Below are 20,243 nucleotides of genomic sequence, written 5' to 3' on the forward strand. Positions count from 1 at the left end.
CCAAGGAATGAGCCTTGTGGTACACCACATATAATTGCAACATGGTCTCACTCCCCACATCCACACACATTAGAATATTTCTTTGAGTCAAATAAAATAACCAGTCCAGTAAAATAATTGAATGGCAAGACTCATATGACACACATAACATAGCAATGATAAACACTAAGAAATTCAAATTCAGTTTAAATCTATAAGCCAAAGTTGGGATGGCCTTCCTTAACAACAGTTCATACATGCATTTTTCGGACAGAACTTGTTTTTTGCCTTGCACTGGAATTTTTTGGACTGTTTTTGACTGGTCTAGTTATGTGTGTTTCAAAAAGTAGATTTGCACTCATGGCCTAATAAAGAAATGTCCAAATGGTCACCTCAGGGGATAAATATCCACATATGTAACTAAGTTAAAACTACAACTGTAAATAAACAATGAAACTCGGCCAATCAAAACTCTTGTAGTGATCTGGGTTAATGTTTCTCCAGTCATGGAGGGAATGTATGCATACATCTCAACGTTTTTCTGAGCACTACAGGGCCATTTAACCATTTCAATATTGTCTGTTTTCAAGGAATAATACTGTTTCAGAACAGCTTCTAAACGGACCTTGTGGTAAGACTGCTTTGTCAGCTATGCGTTTTACGTTATCTCCATCTGCCATAAAGCTTCAGTTAGCTTGGGCTATTATTTGCTTAAATTTCTGAACTCAACACACTGATATTTGAGACAGGCATCTGCATGGGACAGGCTTTTAAATCCTTTCATACAAAACAGTTGCTCAACATAGATGGTAGAAACAATCAAATTTTTTATTTAACCCTTTGAAACTCAGGCAAATTGGCTTTTTTTTTTCAAAAATATGGAAAAAAGGTAGTGAGCAAAAAAAGAAATCACCCAGAAGTTAGCAAGGAATCTATGACAAGTATAAAAAAAATACCTGATATTTGCCAAAAAAAGGCAAAAAGTAAAGAAATAAATAAAGTTTTTAAAAAAGGCAAGAAATGATCTGAAAGAATTTAGTTTAATTTATCTTACGGTGTTTGTACCACCAGAAAAAGTTTTTGTTTATCAATCCATGGAGGTTAGCTATGCAACAATCTCAATGTGGAGCTAAAAAAAAAAGTGTCCAAACATAAACCAGTTAAAAATAATGTATAAAAACATGATCTTCACGAAGTACAGGGATGAAGAGGAGATTTTACAATCACCTAGTTTATCTTTCTCCTTTTTTGTTTTCTTTCTGTAAATATTGGTGTAAAATCATTGAAATTTGATTTTGGATATGTTGGTGTATGCATATATGTTTAGTTAATCAGAGTGTAGGTTTAAATTAATAAGGAAGTCGTTAATTCAAATTCAGTGACTTATGGAGAAGTGTTAGGATTAGATACGTTTACATGGCTGATTACACCCTGCTACCATCTGGGAAAAGATACAGAAGTATCTTCTGCCAGACTACAGAGCGGCTTCTTTCTGTGGGAATCATAAACTCTTCCTTCAATGCCAAAAGATGTAACAGGATTTAGGGACAATTTTTAATAAAAAAAAAAAAGACAAATAAATCTACATGGTACCTTGTACCTTGTACTTATTCTCACTCCCTCTCCAATAGCCTATGTAAACCAAGTCATCATGTGTTTGATCATTCCTTTTCATAAATGTTTTCATTGTCTGTAAAGATAACTTTTTTTTGCCTGTCTGCTTCTTTGTTTAATCATTTCTCTATTTTCCTAAATTTATAAATACATGAAATTATATATATTATATGTTCAAATACTCAAAAAAAGCCCCTGTATTTATATGATATACCAAAATGCATCTGTGTAATTATGTATAAAGTGCAAATAAAATAAAATATATTAATAAATCAATGTTTTCAGGCGGAGATCATCTTTAATCAATAAAATAATAGTCATAGAACATTCTCAATGCATCCAGACGGAAGGCGGGCGCTCGGTTATTATTGGCATGGACTTCGTCCAATCAGCGCCCTGACATTCCAGGAACCGGAAACAGTGATGTTAGCTGTTCCCTGTGTTGTGTTGATTTTTAGAGAGAGGAGGAAAAGAAGATTTGACGTTTGGATTAACCTAAACTGCATTCTCAGTGTTACTGTGCCCGTTTCACTCCTTAATTCAAAAGTCAAAGGTAAACAACTCTAATTCTAAGGTGTAACATGAGCGATGTCATAAAGGACAAACGGATAGGAAAATATACCCCCCGTAAAGTTAGCCTCTCTGGAGTGCTTAGCTGCTCTGCTAGCTAGCTGCAGTGCTAGCGTCAACAAAATCATGTTTCTAACAAATGTGTGAATCCATACAGCGACATATCATCAATACATGTTTTGTTGAGTGGTGTCTCCGGTGCTGCTTGTAGTCAGACAACGTTAACAGCAGCGTTTAGCTCCTGACAGCTGCTGAGTCATTAGCTAGCTAAGTTAACCGGCTAGCTAACTATTGTTGCAACAAAACTGAAGCTGTCAGTTAACCTTTCGTCCCGACGTTCACAGGTGTCACACATTTACGTTCACGACTGTTTTGTTTGGTCATAGAAATGACAGTAATTGTAGGATCCTGCTTGTAAGGCAAGCATCGATTACATGAAGTTAATTACTTTGATGATGGAGCCAAATCACGAGTCGTCTGGTTATTTTTGTTTCAGTTCGTCACTTGTTTCAGTTTTTACACCACCATGTTGAGCCCGTTTTGGTTTCATTTTCTCTTTCAGAAATCAGTGTCAGCGTCGGAATCAGTCAATGGGAAAAATCTAACAATGTTTAGCTTTGAGGGAGATTTCAAAACAAGACCCAAGGTGTCACTTGGAGGAGCAAGTAAAAAGGTAAGTGTCATGGTGTGAAATTAATCACCAACAAAACAGTGGCAACTTGTCTGCGGTTCTTGACAGATAGTCACATTTCTCACATATCTGTGCTTAGCAGTCATCATAAACATGTCATTGTTTAAAGTGTTTTCAGATTCCCTTTTGTTTTTTGTTTCAGGAGGAGAAAGCATCTCTGCTGCACCGCACTCAAGAGGAAAGACGAAAAAGAGAGGTAACTGCTCATAACAGCAAGTCTTAATGTTGTAATAGTTTCTGTTTTGTGTGTTTATTCAAAGACAATTTGTTGTTTCTACAATAAAAGTAGAATTAAGTTTTACATGTACTACTTTGCATTTAAGTAAAAATGCATGCAGCTTTAAGTATTATATGTAAGGTTCAAGATTTTATGTTATTAGCCTATTTTGGTTCCGTGGTCAAAGAAAATGTGGTTTTGTATTACTTAGGATGAAAGAAAACGACTGAAGAATGCCATTATCATTCAGTCCTACATACGTGGCTACCAGGACTTGAAACGACAGGTAAGTCTGCGAGAATGACACAGACCTGTTTTTCATATTTTACTTTCAGAGTTCAGTTCTGCATCACAAATGTGCCTTCATTCATCATTTGCCTTTGTTGTTGTTTTTGTTGTTCAGTCTAAATACCTTTTGAAATAAAGTAAAAGAAGAATCAAGGAAAAACCCAATCTGTCGGTCCTTCTTAGTGTAAATAACTAATAACTAAGGGGGTTGGCTGTTAAATGCTGAGAATTGTAAGCCTAATTTATTTTAATAATTTAATATATAATTTAATTTAATATCTGTGAGATTTCCCTGCTTGATAACTTCCACAGACACTGTGTTTTAGCAGCACTCACATATTGTTGTTGTTGGGCGCAAACCTCGAATCTCTACGTTTCACTATTTTCATTTTTTTCATAAACTCATTCTGTTGGCCCCCCTCTACATCTATCAGTGGGTTTTACCATTTCTAAACCAATGAAATGTATTTAAAAAGCTTGTGACTAAACCTCTCGTCTCCATTGGATCCTTTAAAAGAAAACAGCGTTTTTTCTAATTCCTTAAAAAAACGCAGTTTTGGAGATAGCAGCGATATGATACTCAGCAGGTGCTTCCTGTCTCATGGTCTTGTAGATGCTGTATATTTGGTGGCACAGGCTGCGGTTGAGTCACTGTGTTAGTGAATCTAGCCTGTGTTTAATCACATCTGTGATTTTGGCGCAAAACATTAAATCAGGAAGTCTGATGAAACAGATAAGGCCTATGAATGCTGTTTGCTCAACAGTAAGGACTTGTGAAGTGTATGGGATGAGTTAATTAGTCAGTGTGGCAAAAAACAACATTTGTTTTACTGATTTTCATTGATTTTTTTTTTGGCTTCTCTTCAATTTGACAAGATTTAACTTGACAGCTGTTCATACTGACAGACTCCATCTAAGATATTTAAAATTATTGAGGATTAATATATACAAAAAAAGCTGAAGGGCTTATTTCCATTGTGGTCCTCTCTTGCAGTACAAATTGGCATATTGAATACAAAAGTGTTTAGCAAAAATGATATGGAACTTAAAAAAAAAACACAGACAATGAAACGTTGAGATTTATATAACCTACAAATCATTTGACAACTATTTATGAGATCTGATTCAAAACCTCTCAGCCCAACCAGACCGGCTGATGAAATCGAACTATTCCATTACACACATATTACATTACTGTATATTTGTAGTGTTTGTGATATTATTTAAACAAGTCCTTAAACATGTGACCTTTGAACTTTATCTTCCAGTACGCCATCCAGAGGGCACAGTTTGATGAGTGTGTGAGCCAGACACAGGGAGGGGGAGCTCAGCATGTCTTGGACGGTCCTGGTCTCTGCCTTTTATCAAGACAACTCATATTTTTCTACAGACAGAGTGTGGATGCACACAGATTGGTAAGAATCTGATACATCTTTGATGCTCTTCAATAACATCTAAATTGATTGTTTCACAGAAACTGTTATAGCTCGAGGCTGAAATACATCACAGTCAAATTGTGTCTGTTTGTGTGTTCATAAAGATATGGTTGTGCCAGAACCTGGTGAAACACAACAGTCAGTTTGTGAAGCTGCTGGTGGGCCCACAGAGACAGACATGTATGTTTCAGATCAAGAGGATCTTAGGCTTTTGCTGCAGGTACAGTACTTAAAAAAAGGAAAACTACATTTATATTTTGAGCTGCTGGATGTACAAACCTACTGAGAGAAGCTGCAGTGGTTGTCACCATCTCACTTGTCCCCTGTTTGTCTCCCCAGACTCCTACAGAACTGCAAGGATGACAGTTTAAATGTGACGGTTCCCATGCGGATGCTAGAAATCTTTTCTTCAGAGAAAACCTATCTTCCTGTTATTCCAGATGCTAACTATGTAGCTTCATTACTCGAGCAGATTTTGCACTCTATGGTACAGACAGGTAAGTCCAATAAAATCAGTGCTGACGTCATTGTCTTGGAAATGATTGAGGATATGCACAATTTATTGTTGTTGAGTTGCTGTTGAGTTTGCTGTCAGTTTTGTTGGAGGATTCAACAATTCAGTCTTGCAAACAGTCATGTCATTCCAGCGTGTACTGCAGCACAGACACAAATAAACCTTTTAAGGCCTAATTGTCGTGTAAGGTTTGTATAGAGATGATGAATGTGTGTCTGAAGTGTGTTTGACTACTTTTATCTGTACATGGGCAGTTCCTGCTTTGACTTGCACCTGAGTATATACAGCGCTGCTGTACACAGGTCAAGTACATCCAATGCTATTTCATTTTCTCAGAGGTATGACTCATTTCAAGAGCACTAATTATTCATATCGTCAACACAAAGCATCTTGTTTAATCTTCAGCACTGTGTCAACTACAGTCAGAAGCCTTGAAGCCTAATTAACCATGCAAACAGGCTAGCCCTACTTTTACAGATAGCATGTAAATATGGTTGCGGGTTATCCTTGATTCTCCTTTTACATTCTCATTATTCATAACACTTTATCTGATGCTGTTTGTGTTGAGTGAGTTACATTTGGTGAAAAACAGAAAAGCTCAAATAGCTAACTATTCTTTTGCTATAATTCTCACACTTTTTATTTTACATTCGTTAGTACAAACAGGAATGTTTAGTGCTTTTCGTGTTTATGAAGTGTTTAATTATTTAATAATATTAATAATAATAATATTAAGCTGTGTTTCTGTAGCACTTTTCAATAAAAAGTTAAGTCATTTGAGACATAAAAACAGAAAAATACTGAATAAGTTTAATGCAGGTAAAATGAAAAAAAAAAGACAAGAGACAATACAAATTTGAGAATAAGAAAATTAACCCTATACTCATGTTTTCATTGCTTGTAATTTACTATTTTTATGTTGTCTGGATGTGGTTTTCATACAAGCTCGTATAGGTCTCTACCACATCTTCACATGTACTTTTTTATGTTTTTTCCCCATCATGCTTTGTATTATGTGAAACAAATGTTTTATAAAGGAACCTGTGTCTTAACATCCTTTTTTAAACCTTTTTCTTTCAATCTGTGCCTTCTCTTCAGGATACTACAGGTCGCTGTATATTCTCGTGAATCACCGGCTCCCGTCTAGTCTGGAGTACAGTGACGCTCCCTCTATCCCTATGGCAAGCACACTGTTGGAGCACATCCTCAAACCTCTGCACTTTACCTACTCCTCCTGCACAATGGGCGCAAGGTACGGCTCCAGACTGAAGCCACAATTTGATCAGGACCTTTTAACAGTGGCAGTGGTACAAAATTCAACTCCAAAATTAACCTGCACAATAAATACTACTTTCAAAGAAACAGACATGTTGCAAAACAAATTTTACTGCTATTTGGCTCTTATTGAGAGGTAATTTCAGAGGCTGCTGCTGGAAAAGGCTCACAGTGGACAAATTTTGTTAAAATGGAATTGAACATGAACAGAACTAGCATAAAAGATGCTACATCTTTTGCTGAAGTGCCCATGAGCAACAGAATTTTGGTTAGTTACTTAAATAATGCTGCACTCATGCTGACCTTGTGTGACCTTCCTCAGGGAAGCCAGAAAATCTAATTTCCCTTACTGACAATTAATAGAATATCACAAAATAGCACATCATAGTATGATAAGAATTCACTGATACATTTTCGGTTTGTTATGTCTGTCTCCCAAACTTCTTTGTTTTTTGGCACAGAGAGAAGCTAACGGCATGATAGCAGGAAAAAGAAAGTCTTTGTCCTGAGTGAATTCTTTAAATATCATCCATTAAACTGATCGGACAAACTACAGCAGCTTTTTGTCCCCTCCAGTCAGCGCTGAAGCAGTAATTGCTTCAGAGACCAATTTACAACAAGCCATAAAAGGCCCCCAGACTCGCTCGCTCGCCAGAGTGCAGAATATCAGGCTGTTTGCCCTCACTTTCAGACATTCTTAATAACAAACGACAGGCGACTTCTTTTCTTCTTTGAAGAAAAGCAAGGCGGGAGTGAGAGAGACTTGTGTACACACTGACTCTAACAGCTAATTATCTGACTTGGCCCACCAGATGTGTGTGACTGGGCCACACAAAGCAGCTCTGTTTGGAGACACAATATTGGAGTACTCACGCAGCAGAATGAGCAGGGTGATGTCCAAACTCCCGGCTGTCTCAGCTCATTTCTGTGTGAACATACAGTATTATGATTCAGTTTTGTTTTTTACATATCACAGCACTCTTTTCATGTTTTTAACTCGTCTGATGTTTGTCTGTCATCTTACAGGCAGTTTGTGTTTGCAGCCTTTACTGAGGAGTTTATCTCTGCACCATTCACCGAGCAGATCTTTCACTTCTTTATCCCGGCACTGTCCGACGTCCGTCTCTCATTCCCATTCGAGGCCTTCCTGAGCTCCCTTCAGGGCACCATCGGTTCCTCCTCAGCAGCACAGAGCCAGGCGCCCTGGGTGTTTTACTTTGTCCTCTCTGCAGGGGAGAACTGCTTAGGTGGGTGGCACAGTTTAGATGTGTGCACACAGACCAGTGTTTCACACACTATAGAGTGTACAGCTCATATGAAGTATAAACTCTGATTTATAGAGGTGAAGATATGATGGTGTAAACAGTAATAGTGATGGGTGTGTGTTGGCAGGCTCGCTGTCAGAGGAGGGTCTCCTGCTGTACCTCCGAGCTCTGCAGACGCTACTGCCGCTGCTGCCGGTGTCAGAGAGCAGCAGCAGGCCTGAAGTTACCAGTGACTCAGAGGACGATGATGATGCTGGCATCCATCCTCCGCCGAAGCAGGTACGATGCAGAAACACAGACATAAATGTACACAAAATGTTAACGTATCGCTAACATTTGAAGCAATATTAGTTTTGTTGATGAATCAAGCGCATAAAAATGGATGATTTTCTAATAATTCTCTAATAATTCTATCTTCTTTTTTTTTTAAAACAAATTTTTATGTAAAATTTCTTGCAGTTTGTGGGAAATTTCTTGCCAAGTTAGTCACTTCTTTTTTTTGCTTATGTTCTCAAAAGAAAGCAAACCAATTTGCTCACTTTTCAAAGGGTCAAGCAGCTTGTGAAAGATGTCTGAACGCAGAACGAGAAAACTGATGTCGATTCAGGTTTCGAAGGGTTAAACCCACATTTCTTTCCTTCTCCATCAGGATGACAGCAGAATCTCGGTGCAGCTCATCACAGAGGAGTGTGTCCACAAGCTGGACACTAAACATCAGACTAACGCCCTGCTGAACCTGGTGTGGAGGGATTCGGCCAGTGAGGAGGTTTTCACCATGATGGCATCCATCTGTCACACACTCATGGTGCAGCATCGCCTCATGGTGCCAAAAGTCAGGTACAAACGCACACATTTTTGGTCTGTCATCACTGCTAAATGACAAATACAATTTATGATGTTTATTCATCAAAAATAGCACAGATTGTTGGCATCCTTTACTAAATTTCTATAAAATATTTGGGGTGTTTTAAATATAGTAATTGCAACCAAGGTGAAGCAGGTGTTTGTGTTTTTTAACACAATTTTATTGGTTTTTGAAAGTATAACTACCACACAGCATAAGAGAAAGACAACAGTAGAGTAAAATAAACATATAGCCATATGCGTACAAAAAAACACACATATAGGCACTCACACACAAACAGAAATGTAAAAAAAAGAAACAAACAGACAAAAAAACTAAACAAAACATGCAGTTGCACAAAGTAAAGGCCCCTTGTGAGTGGGTACAAAAAGATGCAAGAACATAGATAAATATGACTTAGTTCATTTGGAGTTACAATCATTATATTCATTCAGTGAATCAGGTGATGGTGAGTCAAAACATAAAAACAAATTTTATTTTATGTCATATCATAACATTTTACACGTCTTGTCAAGAGGAGCCTTGCGTTCGGAAAGCTTGTTTACACGCCTACCTGATTGAGAGGAAAACTGTGTCTTTATGTGTTTCCGCGCTGTAAGCAGTAATGTAAATAACGGTGAAGTGAGGCAGGCAGTTATCAGTGGTCCGCACCCACTGGCATTTACAACCGGCAAAGGAAGCAGGGATGTCAGGGAAGCTGTCAGTTCTGGATGAGGGCAATTACCCCTTCTCAGGTTGATTACATTAGGGCCAGGATGTCAGAGGTGGTGTGGGGGTGTGTGGATGCTGCATTGACTGACGGGGAGGTGATCCAGAGTGAGCTTCGTGGATGGTCAACCTGCTCTAGTTAATTATTTGTGGAGCCAGTTGATTTAAATGTGTGGGTGGGAATGTTTTATGGATTTTATTATATCATATTTGCAACTGTGTCTTTTTGAAACCCTAGCATGGGCAAAACCACGCTAAAAGGATTAATTTAAATTAGCCTCCTTTGTAATTAAAAGCTGGACACATGCAGCTCGAGTCCAACGGTCAACTAGTTATTTTGAAGTATTGCTTACAAATGGTTGCGCAGAATTTAGAGGAATTTCAGCACATATCCTCCCTTTCCCCTTAATTTTTTACGGCTTCCTCCTTCTCTTCGCTTTTACCATAAATCCTGCCCTTCGTCTTCCATCATTATTGGATATCTGTACAAAATAATTAGCTCACTGAGAAAGATTAATCACTGCAAGAGTGGACGGGATAGCTTTACAAGAGGCTAAGGGGAGCAAATTGCATCCCTGCCTTGATTTACTGCTCTTACAGCAAAAAAAAAGAGAGGCTGGCCAGTCGTCCAGCCAGCCCGGCACACTGCCTTTTTAATAAATATGTAAAATGTCTCATGAAATGATTTTTTTTTAGAGGACAACTTAAAAGCTGTACGATGATTCGGGTCCAAAATGGACTTTTGATAGGTTTCCTAATTGTGCTTAGCCCACGTTTGTTCAAGTGGGTTTGGTGTAATTTCTGTTTAATTGTTTAACATAGGATATTTGGTGTAATTTCACTTTGATAGTTTGGTTTCACCCGACATAGCACTCTGTTGCTAACGGGGCTTGCTCTGATGAAAGTGAGTGCAGATGAGCTTTCATTTACTTTTGAGTGTTTGCTGTGATTTTTGTGTTGTCATGAGATAATAGCGTTGATTGTGTTAATACAGAATCCTGCAAAACAAATTTGTATTTAGGTGGAAACTCGCTCTTTATGGTATCAAATCTGACTCGAGTGCGGCTGTTATTTTTCCGCTGCACATGGATTCTTCCATTACTGCAAAATGAAATGATCCGGTCGTGATTCATCAAGCTGTTTTTCTCTCTCACACACACACACACACACACACACACACACACACACACACACACACACACATGCAACCCCTTTTGATGTCTTGACTTTGTTTATTAGTGGTTCATTCCATGATTGAAATGGGGGTTCAGGTTCTCTCGGGCTGTAAATCAGCGTGTCAGCTGGCATTTAGTGCTTTGTTTCCCATTTCAATCAAACACCCGCATCACTTGTTATGAGCCCACAGCACTTCTCTGCGCTTCTCTCCTGAGCCTTGTAGTACTGACAGATGGCGTGCGCTTGGCACAAACCATTTTTCAAGTCGAATTGAGGGTCGTCTGACACTCTGCTCCTAATGCTCATTTCCATTTTGGGAGTTTCGAATGGGTTTTGGTAGATTGAATGGTGGAATGGGAGTTTGAGCGTTGACATTGAAATGAGAATATTCAGTAAATATAGGATTCCCTTTTTCTCTCGCTCTACGTCTCTCTTTTTGTCTCTTTAAGGTGACCTTTAGTCCTCTACAGAGAATACACGATGCCGCCCTATTAAAGGCAAGCATCCTTATAGGTGTCAGCACTGTCACTCTTAACAAAGGCCTATTATATGCAGGGGTGCTTTATTTTGCCTTTTAGCTTACTTACCACATTATTGTCACCTGTACTTACCCTCTGTGTGAAAAGCCATGCAATTTAGGACTGCACACACACACACACGCTTGAACAAAGAGCAGCTTCACACCTTGGTGCCACAGCCCGTTGAGTGCGGAGCGACTATAGCGAGGTATGCGGGCCCTCCTCGGTGTTATCATGTAATTCACTGTGAGTGTGGAAGCATGCTGGCGCTGCGGGGTCACGGCGAGGGCCAGGCTGCCCCTCCTCCTCTGTCCTCCATTGTCTTGCTCCCCTGGCCATTAAGTTAAATGGGGCTCCAGCAGGAAGCCAGAGGGCTGTTTATGACCCGAGCTGGGTACCCTCGCCAGCAACTAGTTTACTAATGGAAGGTGCCTCGCCTAAATAAAGCTTAATGGCTCATTTAATCTCTTTTCAGCCCTCACCAGGTATAAAAGGGGAGAGAAAGGCCAAGAAAATTTCTATGAGGGAAATCTTAGTTAACAGCGTCATTTATTTTTTTCCTCCGTGTTACCTTTGTCCTTTGGTTAACAGGGCAAATTTAACAATCCCAACATAGCAGACAGATTGACGGAAAGTAATTTTACTGTTCTACACTCTGATTGTGTCATCTGATTGAAATAGCTCTTTAACTCATGTCGTCTTGTTGATTCGAGTTATATCCTTCAAAATTCAACAAAAAATAAATTTAATTTGTCTTTCTGTTTCTTTGTTCTTTACAGACTTTTGTACAGTTTAGCTTTCAATGCACGTTTCCTGAGACATCTCTGGCACCTGATAACTTCCATGACAACAAAAATGATCACCGGGTGAGCTCATTCAAAGCTGATTATTGGCAAATGTAGCTGCGTGTACATACAGCATATGTGGTATACTGAGCCTCTTCCCCTCTCTCTGTCTGCCCGCTCAGCTCCATGGTGCCGCTGCTGCAGCTGATCTCGCGAGGCTCTCCCATGTCGTTTGAGGACTCCAACCGCATTATTCCCCTCTTCTATCTCTTCAGCTCTCTCTTCAGCCACTCGCTTATCTCCGTGCATGACAGCGAGTTTTTTGGTCACGAATTGGAAGGTAATAAACGTTCTCATCTTTTTAATCGGTCCTTGTTTTGCACCCTCAAGTTTTTCATGTTTGCTGCCTAATTTTGCTCATCTTTGCCCGAGGTCATACTCAGGTCTGGAGCTTTATGATTTTAGGGGCAGAGAAATTTACTTGAGAGCACAAAGACCACATTTCAGGAATCAAGGCCATAAGTTAAAATTGCGATACAGATTTCATTTAAATAGACTAAAAAAGACTAATTCATTTCTAAAAGCATTAATGCATTTATAATAAACAGTGTAACACCCCTGGAAAAATAAAACTAAAAATAAAGACTTTTTGAAGTCTTCTGGTTACAGCTTGATAAGGTATGAGTATATGGTGACTTCTATTCTCTTCACATCTATAAGCATGTAGTTATGAGTCAGACATATGCTTGTACGTACAGGGTTCCCACAGTCATGAAAAGCCTGCAACAATCATGACATTTCACAGTCACATTTTCCAGGCCTGGAAAAGTCATGAAATGAGTAAAAATCAAAGTTTTGGAAAAGTTGTGGATTTTTTTGTGTGTAATGAAACTAACTATTAAAGATTGGAAAAGGTTGCTGTTTTTTTATATAAAAATTCTAATTTTGAGCAGAACAAGTTCATGTTATACTTTGCGATTGGTCATTAATTTGGTTTATCCTTGAAAACTCATGGAAAAGTTTTAAATGTGGTCAATGAAAATGTGTGGGAACCCTGAATTCAGTCTACATATTTTACAAGTAATCCGATTTATGTATGGTTGAGAAATTATCTCACAGTTAATTATGACATTAATAACACTTAATAACCTCCTGAATTAAACACATCAGGGTTTTTTTGCAGACCTGATGTTGGGATTAACTAATAAGTGTGCCATCTGTCTCTTTTTTAATAATTACATTTTTTATTACTTTTTAACAAGAAAATCAGAAACTAAATGAGCTGAATATTTAAAACCAAAACAAACAAACAGGCAGGTAAACTAACAGGTATTGACAGACATTAATGTGTGAAAGAGTTATTTAGTCACAGTATTGTGCTGGACATTAGTGCAATGTGTCACTCACAGGTTTGCTATACGGCATCATCAGTGTCAGTGTCACATGGGAAAATTGTTTTCTCCACCAAAACTGTCCTATTGTTCTCATCTCTGTTCCACATGGGCAGTACCGATTGGCCCATCACAAACTTCAGAACAGGAGCTCTTTTACTCTTGCATTTTTATTGGGTGCACCACACGTTGATCTGACGCTCTACACTAAAATGAGAGCTTTCTGTTTGAATTAACAAACATTTAAGTTTTACTTTCACTGCACCTTGGCTTCTTTGAAATTCCTGCCCCGGTTGTACCTACTTTCAGAATTTTATTTTTTGACAAATCAATATATCGTCAGGGGATTGATTGACATCACGTCCCAATAAAGCTGGTTATCCTGTGGACTCACTCATCTCTTGTCTCCCATTTCCCTCATTTGGTGGTTTTATCAAAGTATATTGCCATCGTTGGTTGTTTTCAGCAGTCACGCGCTGTCTTGCCGCCATGTAAATGTGAAAATCAATATTTATATAAGACAATGAGCACATTCTCCCTTTCAACAGGTCAGACACAGTCCTCCATGATGCCCTTCACGCTGTTAGAGCTGGTGACTCTGTCTCGCTGTCTGAGGGACGCGTGCCTGGGAATCATCAAGCTGGCCTACCCCGAGACCAAAACAGAGCACCGCGAGGAGTACATGGCAGCCTTCCGCAGTGTGGGTGTCAAGACAAACACTGTGGTTCAACAGCGCATCCAAGCCGAGCAGAAACGCTGGGTACAGCTCTTCAAGGTAAGATGTGTAAAGCTACCTGCACGTTAAAGCTGATTGTGCATAAATTATTCATATTTGTCAAATAATGGATTTTTGGTTATTGCGCCTGACATGCAACTGAATTTGCTTTTCTTTAATCTAATCTTGATATGGACAATAAGAAAAAAAAAAAAATCCTATGACTTTGAACTTGTAATTGCAGGTGTTTGAATTTGTCAGCATTCAATTGATGATAAGCAAATTTTAATCAAATATTCGTTATCTAACACAATTGCACACATTGTGCCCACAAATCGTGCTGTCAAGACTGATGCAGCATCAAAAAAATGCAACAAGCAAACAAAACAAAAAACAGTCATATATCAAAATTTGGAACTTGTTCTCTTTATTATGTCTTTAAACTCGGCGTGGGGAGAACAGTGGGAGGGGATGGCACACTGTGTGTTTGTCAACTCAAACACACACAGAGGCCTGCACAGTCAATTTGAAACCTGCCTGTTGCACCTTTTGAGTAGTGTGATTCATAAAGAGTATCCTTGTGGTTCTTGACCTCAGTCTTATGGTAAAATGTTCCTTTTTTCATGTCATTGCAAACAGTGCCATACGTGACTGCAGATTGTGCCACACACTTCTCATACTGTTGGTAATGCGAAAAACATGCCGAACAGTTTGAACTCTGTTATTCTGACTCACAGGATGGAGACAGTGCTTATAACGCTGCCATTTGATTTCGGACGGCTCAGATGATTTTAGTCATACATTATCTATCATGCTCCAGGATTTTGATAATAACCGTATGAAAATTTATCCAAAACTGTACAAAATACATGGGTATGATCCACATTTACTGTCCCGCATCTTCTCCAACATGCTTTTACCGTCAGTATGACAATTTTGCTTGCCTCCCCACATGCAAATGTTCTAATCCTAAACGAACCCTTCTGACACTATTTTGGCACCATCACTGCATCCTGGGCTTAGCAATGCTCCAGAAAATTGTGATTGTTTTAAAGAAATACAAACAAGTCAGTTTTTTTCCTCTCAGTGTAAGCACAGACCCGAAAACTAAGTGTGAGACAAGATTTCTGTGGAAAAAAAACCTACCTAACCCTGCTTTCAACTGTTTAAAACTAACTTACCATCCACTGTAACTCAGTAAAGTGTTGTCATTTGAACTCATGACGATAATCCAAGGTTTGTGTCTTTCTTTTCCGTAGATACCTAACGGCATTAATCATGATATGTGACACATTAACACTAGGGATTATCCTCATGGAGCCTCTCTGTGCATTGAGGTGTAGTGACCTAATGCCTCGTCTGTGTTAGTGGAAATCAAGCATGTATGCATGAGCAGGCAAAGACAAGGTGGAGCGCTGCCATGGAGGTCATCCATTGGTTATTTACCCAGAAGAAATGAGGCAGAAAACAGCATTAACTTCATTCTCCTCAGCTCTTTTTCTCATTCCACATGTCCCTTTCATTTCGCCTCTCTACTCCGCTCCATTCTCTATCAAGGAAACAGTAATTAAGAGACTTTGTTCTTGGCTGTTAGTCTTTGACAGAAGGATTTAAAAGTGAACACTGGCGTTCTGTGAAAGGTGGCAAATACGCGAAAAGCACGTCTGGAATTTTCATAAAAGATCTGCTCAAAGGCCTCTTGTCAGCTAAAACGACCCATTAAAGAAGTGGGGAGCAGGGGAAATGCATTTTCCAAATTGAACAGTGGGATTTACAGTCGGTTTAACGCTGCTGACCCCTAACACGCTAATGTTTGGTTCGTGTCATCAGCCGTCCCTCCCCATCTTTTATCACCTCCATTGTCGAGCTATCTATTTAATTGAAAGAAGTTAATTGAATGAAAATGATCAACTAAGCTTGTATTAATATTGCTAATGGAACTTTCTTCTTGGCCATGTTTGGAGAACGATGTCACGCTGGAGTTTGGGAAAGGCCCATTAAGGCTTGCACTTAACCCGATGGGCTAATTAAGGAATGCTTATTCATTCCCAGAGTCAGGGGGTAGACCTGCTCCAAACCCATCGCCACGCGCCTTTTACAGCATTTTGCACTTGCCATTATTGCGGACTCTGGTTGCCTCGCAGTGATTGGCCGAGATTGATTGTCGCTCTATGAAAATGACGTGCTTTAGAAAAGAACATTTCGATTGAAATAATCTACCCTGGGTATTATATGGAAATGGACTGGCTGTAACTGTTATGGCAGACATAACAGCTCCCTTAACGAACCTTCGTGCAATGACACGCATGAGGTTATACAGCCGATGTCTGACGGCGACGAGCCATAGCAACAGCAGAGCCCATTGTGTCCAGTCGAAGGAGGCTGAAACTTTAATTGCCTTCTTCTTATGTTTTTGAAAGAAATCAAGCCAAGTTGGTCAGGTTTCAAAGGGTTAAGAGACACTGGCAAATATAAAGATTATTTTATACAAAAGTCACGTTTCAGTTCATACACCAGTTTAGGAGAAGCTTCTGTGCTAATTTGGTACAGCAAAAATGTATTTCACTATACAAACAGTGAACACTTTCCTAAAAGGCAACAACAGGTCACAACAGGCTATAAAACTGAAAAACATATCTTACATGATAAAACAAAAATGCCAAAATACATAGAATAATATATTTAAACATTCAAAGCATTTATTATCCTGCTGACTGCCAGATTTGGGCAGTCCGTTAAAATGTGCGTTGTGCATGTTGGATGCATTTCTCAAATACCACAATGGTGTTGCCATACTGACCCATTGTCCTTGTCTTATACACAACTTTCTCTCTGTTGCTGTTGTAGCTTCCCAGCCCAAGTATTTCATTTGCGCTAGCCATAATGCAACTGACTCTTGTGTTAATCTGCTTGTTTTGTGAACCTAGATGAATTTTGCTAATGGTGTATGACCAGAAGTTTGCAGGCAGAGCATGTGCACGAAAAAAATTGGATACCAAATTACATGCATCCATCTACATATCATTGTATTGCATGTATTCTATGTGCATCTGTGCACCAGACTGTGACGGTTCTGTACAAAGACACAAACCGTTACAGCCCTACTCTGTATGTACATACTACAAAGTCACAACATTCCTCAAAGTGAAATATTTTTGTAACGAGCCTCCAGCCGGCCAGTCCAGAGCCATGCTGCTGCTACTGGCAGTGCTGTGAACCGAAGCTTCCTTGTCTTTTGCATTTTCTGTCCGATGGCTGATGTCAGCAGACCTCGCCAGTAATTAACAGGGCTGGACATTGAGGGACGGCACAGGTCGTTTTTCTTTTATACTCCCCATAAATGGCACACTAATGGCTGAATTCTCAAATTGCTTTTTTTCTCCTCTCTAAGCGAAGGCACCTCATCCTGTTGAATTGCCTTTACACAGAAAACCCTCTTTATCAGTGTTGTGTTCTTTGCTCTGAAAAGAACTTGAAATGTTTTATATATTTCTTTATCTTTCAGTGAAGTGGATGTTTTGGGGATATAATCGCTTGAGTTAGAGATGTTAATGTAATGTGTGTGCCTGTCTGTGTCTGATCTACTACGCAGGTCATCACTAACTTGGTGAAGATGGTGAAAGCGCGCGACATTAGACGACCCTTCTGTCCAGCAGGTCACTGGCTCTCTGAGGAGGTCAACATCCGTGCAGATAAGGTATCTACCTGACTATCATCACAGCTGTTTAGATTTTTGTATGCATTTATTTTTTGGATGTGCTATTATATCTGATATTGGCCTTTTCATAAAATAACGTGTAAATAAAATACGTAATGTCAAGCTGTATTCACAAAGCTTCCTCATATGAGTTGGTTGCATTGGTTAAAGTCAGTGAATATCCAAAATATTATGGCTTTCTCTGTTTCTATTTCACCATAAAAATAAGATGAAAGGTCTTTATGCATGTTAGAAATTTAACCAGCAAATCGACACACAGCTTTGTATGAGTGGTTTATCAGCATCTTAGTTTAATAATGTAGTTATTTGCCATCTACTGCATTAGCACCTTTAAAAACGTTAGAAAGTGGTTCACAAAGAACTTAAACCAAACAATGTAGATAATTTAAAATGACACCAACTAATGATACAACAGGGCAAGTTAGCACTGATTCTAAAGCAGCAACTGATAAGTGGAGAAATTTATGAAAATAAGTTTTTAGGTGCTATTTAAAAGGAGGTTGCTGAGTTTTTCTGGAGGATTTTCAGAGCTTTGGATTTCTGAAATCTAGAGCAAAGGCACTATCAGGAGCTTTATCTTTCTTCATCTCACTACTTGCTTCTTTTGCTTTTCAGGTCACCCAGTTGTACGTCCCTTCTGCGAGACACGTGTGGAGAACGCGACGGATGGGTCGCATTGGGCCTCTTCAGTCAACACTTGATGGTAGAGTAATCTGTCAATGTTAATGTTTTTTTTTCCTTTTTTCTAACAACAGTGCAGAGCTGTGGTGATTATCTAGCCAGTGAGTAATAAAGACAGGGACTCACTTACACTAACATGCATGCACGGATGGCCTGGCTACCAAAACAAAGAACAAAGCAGTTTGGACACACAGAAAAGGAACGTGACTTTATTCTCTGCTCAGGATGTCATTACTTCACTATGTATTTACACAGCAAATACTGGTTAGCTGCTATATTAATATTCATAATATGAAATATAAAACTTTTTTTTAATAGTTTTCCCTGCTGCATCCACAGAAATTATAGGTCATTTTAGATTAACAGAATAAAATTAGGTAATAAATTTTTTTCAAAATATGTGAATAAATCTAATGATAATAATAAAAAAGTTATAATAATAATAAAATAATTAAAAACAATAGAAATTAGAAGAAAAGAAAAGAGGAAAAACATTAACAGATCAGAGGTGTGAATCAGAATAACAGACAAAATCCACACAAAAAATGTGAATGGGAGTAAGGGTCAGGGGAGGGAGTTGCATTTGAATGTGTACAGTGATGTGAGTGTTAGAATCTGTGAAAACCTTTAACGAAATGTATGTCTTTTAGTACCAAATATAATTTGAAAGGAAAAGTTTCTATGCTTTAATGTTGAAAATGAAAAATATGGTATTAAAAAATTAAAGAATTAAAATGTTTTGACATATATGACATACTATAAAAGTAGATGGCAATTATCTACGTCTTAGAGTAGTCTGCACAGTATTTGTGATCAATTAGAACAACTCGACTGCTATCCAAAATTGTTATTCTGGTGCACTGCACAGAGCCGCTCCATTGGCAGTATGTAAAAATTTAGAATAGTATACAGTAATGCTTGTGTCAGCTTAATAAAGAGTGCAGGAAATCATCCTAATTGCTGTCCAAAGTCACCTTCTCTGTGTTTGCGTTTCATATTCTATGGAGCTGTGCATTGAAAGTGAGACAGAAGGGGGGGTCATTTCCATAGTTTCTATCTATACTAGATGGGGGGAAGTGGTTAGGGTGCAAATTGAATCATCCTTCAGTGTAGGATTAGAAACAAATTCTTCCTAAACAAATGCCTAAAAAACAGCACCTCACAGGGACAGCGAAAAAAAAAAAACTCGGAAAAGTCATTAGCCTTCCCCGTTTTAACAGATATATTACCACATTTTCTCCTCATTGACTCAATTAGGCACTCAGAGGAAAACACACTGACGCAGGCAGGACTTAATCTGGCTCACTTTGAGCCATCCCGGGTTTCTGTGAAGTATGGTGTGAAACAAGCTGATAACAATGTGTGTATGATCTGCCTAATCCCACTCAGAGGCTGTATGGGATAAATTCAATTAGTGTGAAAGTACCTGATGAACTCAGCCACATCTGGTCCATGTGTTTGTCTAGCCTTTTCTCATTTCCTTAAATGGACAGGCCCATGGCTGATGAATGAGCAACGTATTGACCACTCCGAGGCCATATTTCTCCTCAAAGATGGAAACCTGATGGGAAAATGCAGATCAGATTGACTAATTGAGCAGAATAATTGAGCTGCAGTGGACGCAAAGTGAGGAGGGTGAAGAGCGGTTTAGCTATTGTGGCAATTTTTTTTGTGGGCTAAACAGTCTAAACCCAGAGTTTAATACAAAACAAACATCAGCTTAATGGATAAAACTCGGCAGGTGGGTGGCCAGCTCACAGTTGGGTTAATTAAAAGGGTGTAGGATGGAAATGTCTTTAATGGCTGGCTTGTAAACAGTCGACTAGGTATTACTTAC

At 38.8% G+C, this 20,243-nt stretch overlaps 1 protein-coding gene across 1 annotated transcript in view; it reads left to right on the plus strand.

Moving 5' to 3' along the window:
• The first annotated feature begins 1,943 nt into the window (after window positions 1-1,943).
• ube3c (ubiquitin protein ligase E3C) overlaps window positions 1,944-20,243 on the plus strand; it is a 35,403-nt gene continuing 17,103 nt past the window's right edge. Inside the window, exons 1-16 of the mRNA XM_042510372.2 lie at window positions 1,944-2,146; window positions 2,726-2,836; window positions 2,997-3,050; window positions 3,283-3,357; window positions 4,628-4,774; window positions 4,900-5,015; window positions 5,135-5,292; window positions 6,408-6,561; window positions 7,611-7,831; window positions 7,977-8,128; window positions 8,499-8,686; window positions 11,896-11,982; window positions 12,084-12,241; window positions 13,841-14,067; window positions 17,600-17,704; window positions 18,341-18,428. Of these exons, the coding sequence (XP_042366306.1) occupies window positions 2,771-2,836; window positions 2,997-3,050; window positions 3,283-3,357; window positions 4,628-4,774; window positions 4,900-5,015; window positions 5,135-5,292; window positions 6,408-6,561; window positions 7,611-7,831; window positions 7,977-8,128; window positions 8,499-8,686; window positions 11,896-11,982; window positions 12,084-12,241; window positions 13,841-14,067; window positions 17,600-17,704; window positions 18,341-18,428 (1,996 nt within the window). The 5' untranslated portion in view covers window positions 1,944-2,146; window positions 2,726-2,770. The remainder of the gene's footprint in view (window positions 2,147-2,725; window positions 2,837-2,996; window positions 3,051-3,282; window positions 3,358-4,627; window positions 4,775-4,899; window positions 5,016-5,134; window positions 5,293-6,407; window positions 6,562-7,610; window positions 7,832-7,976; window positions 8,129-8,498; window positions 8,687-11,895; window positions 11,983-12,083; window positions 12,242-13,840; window positions 14,068-17,599; window positions 17,705-18,340; window positions 18,429-20,243) is intronic.

This window comes from Plectropomus leopardus, chromosome 21, assembly GCF_026936395.1.
Source record: "Plectropomus leopardus strain MGB_pleo_1.0 chromosome 21, ASM2693639v1, whole genome shotgun sequence".
Lineage (NCBI taxonomy): Eukaryota > Metazoa > Chordata > Actinopteri > Perciformes > Serranidae > Plectropomus > Plectropomus leopardus.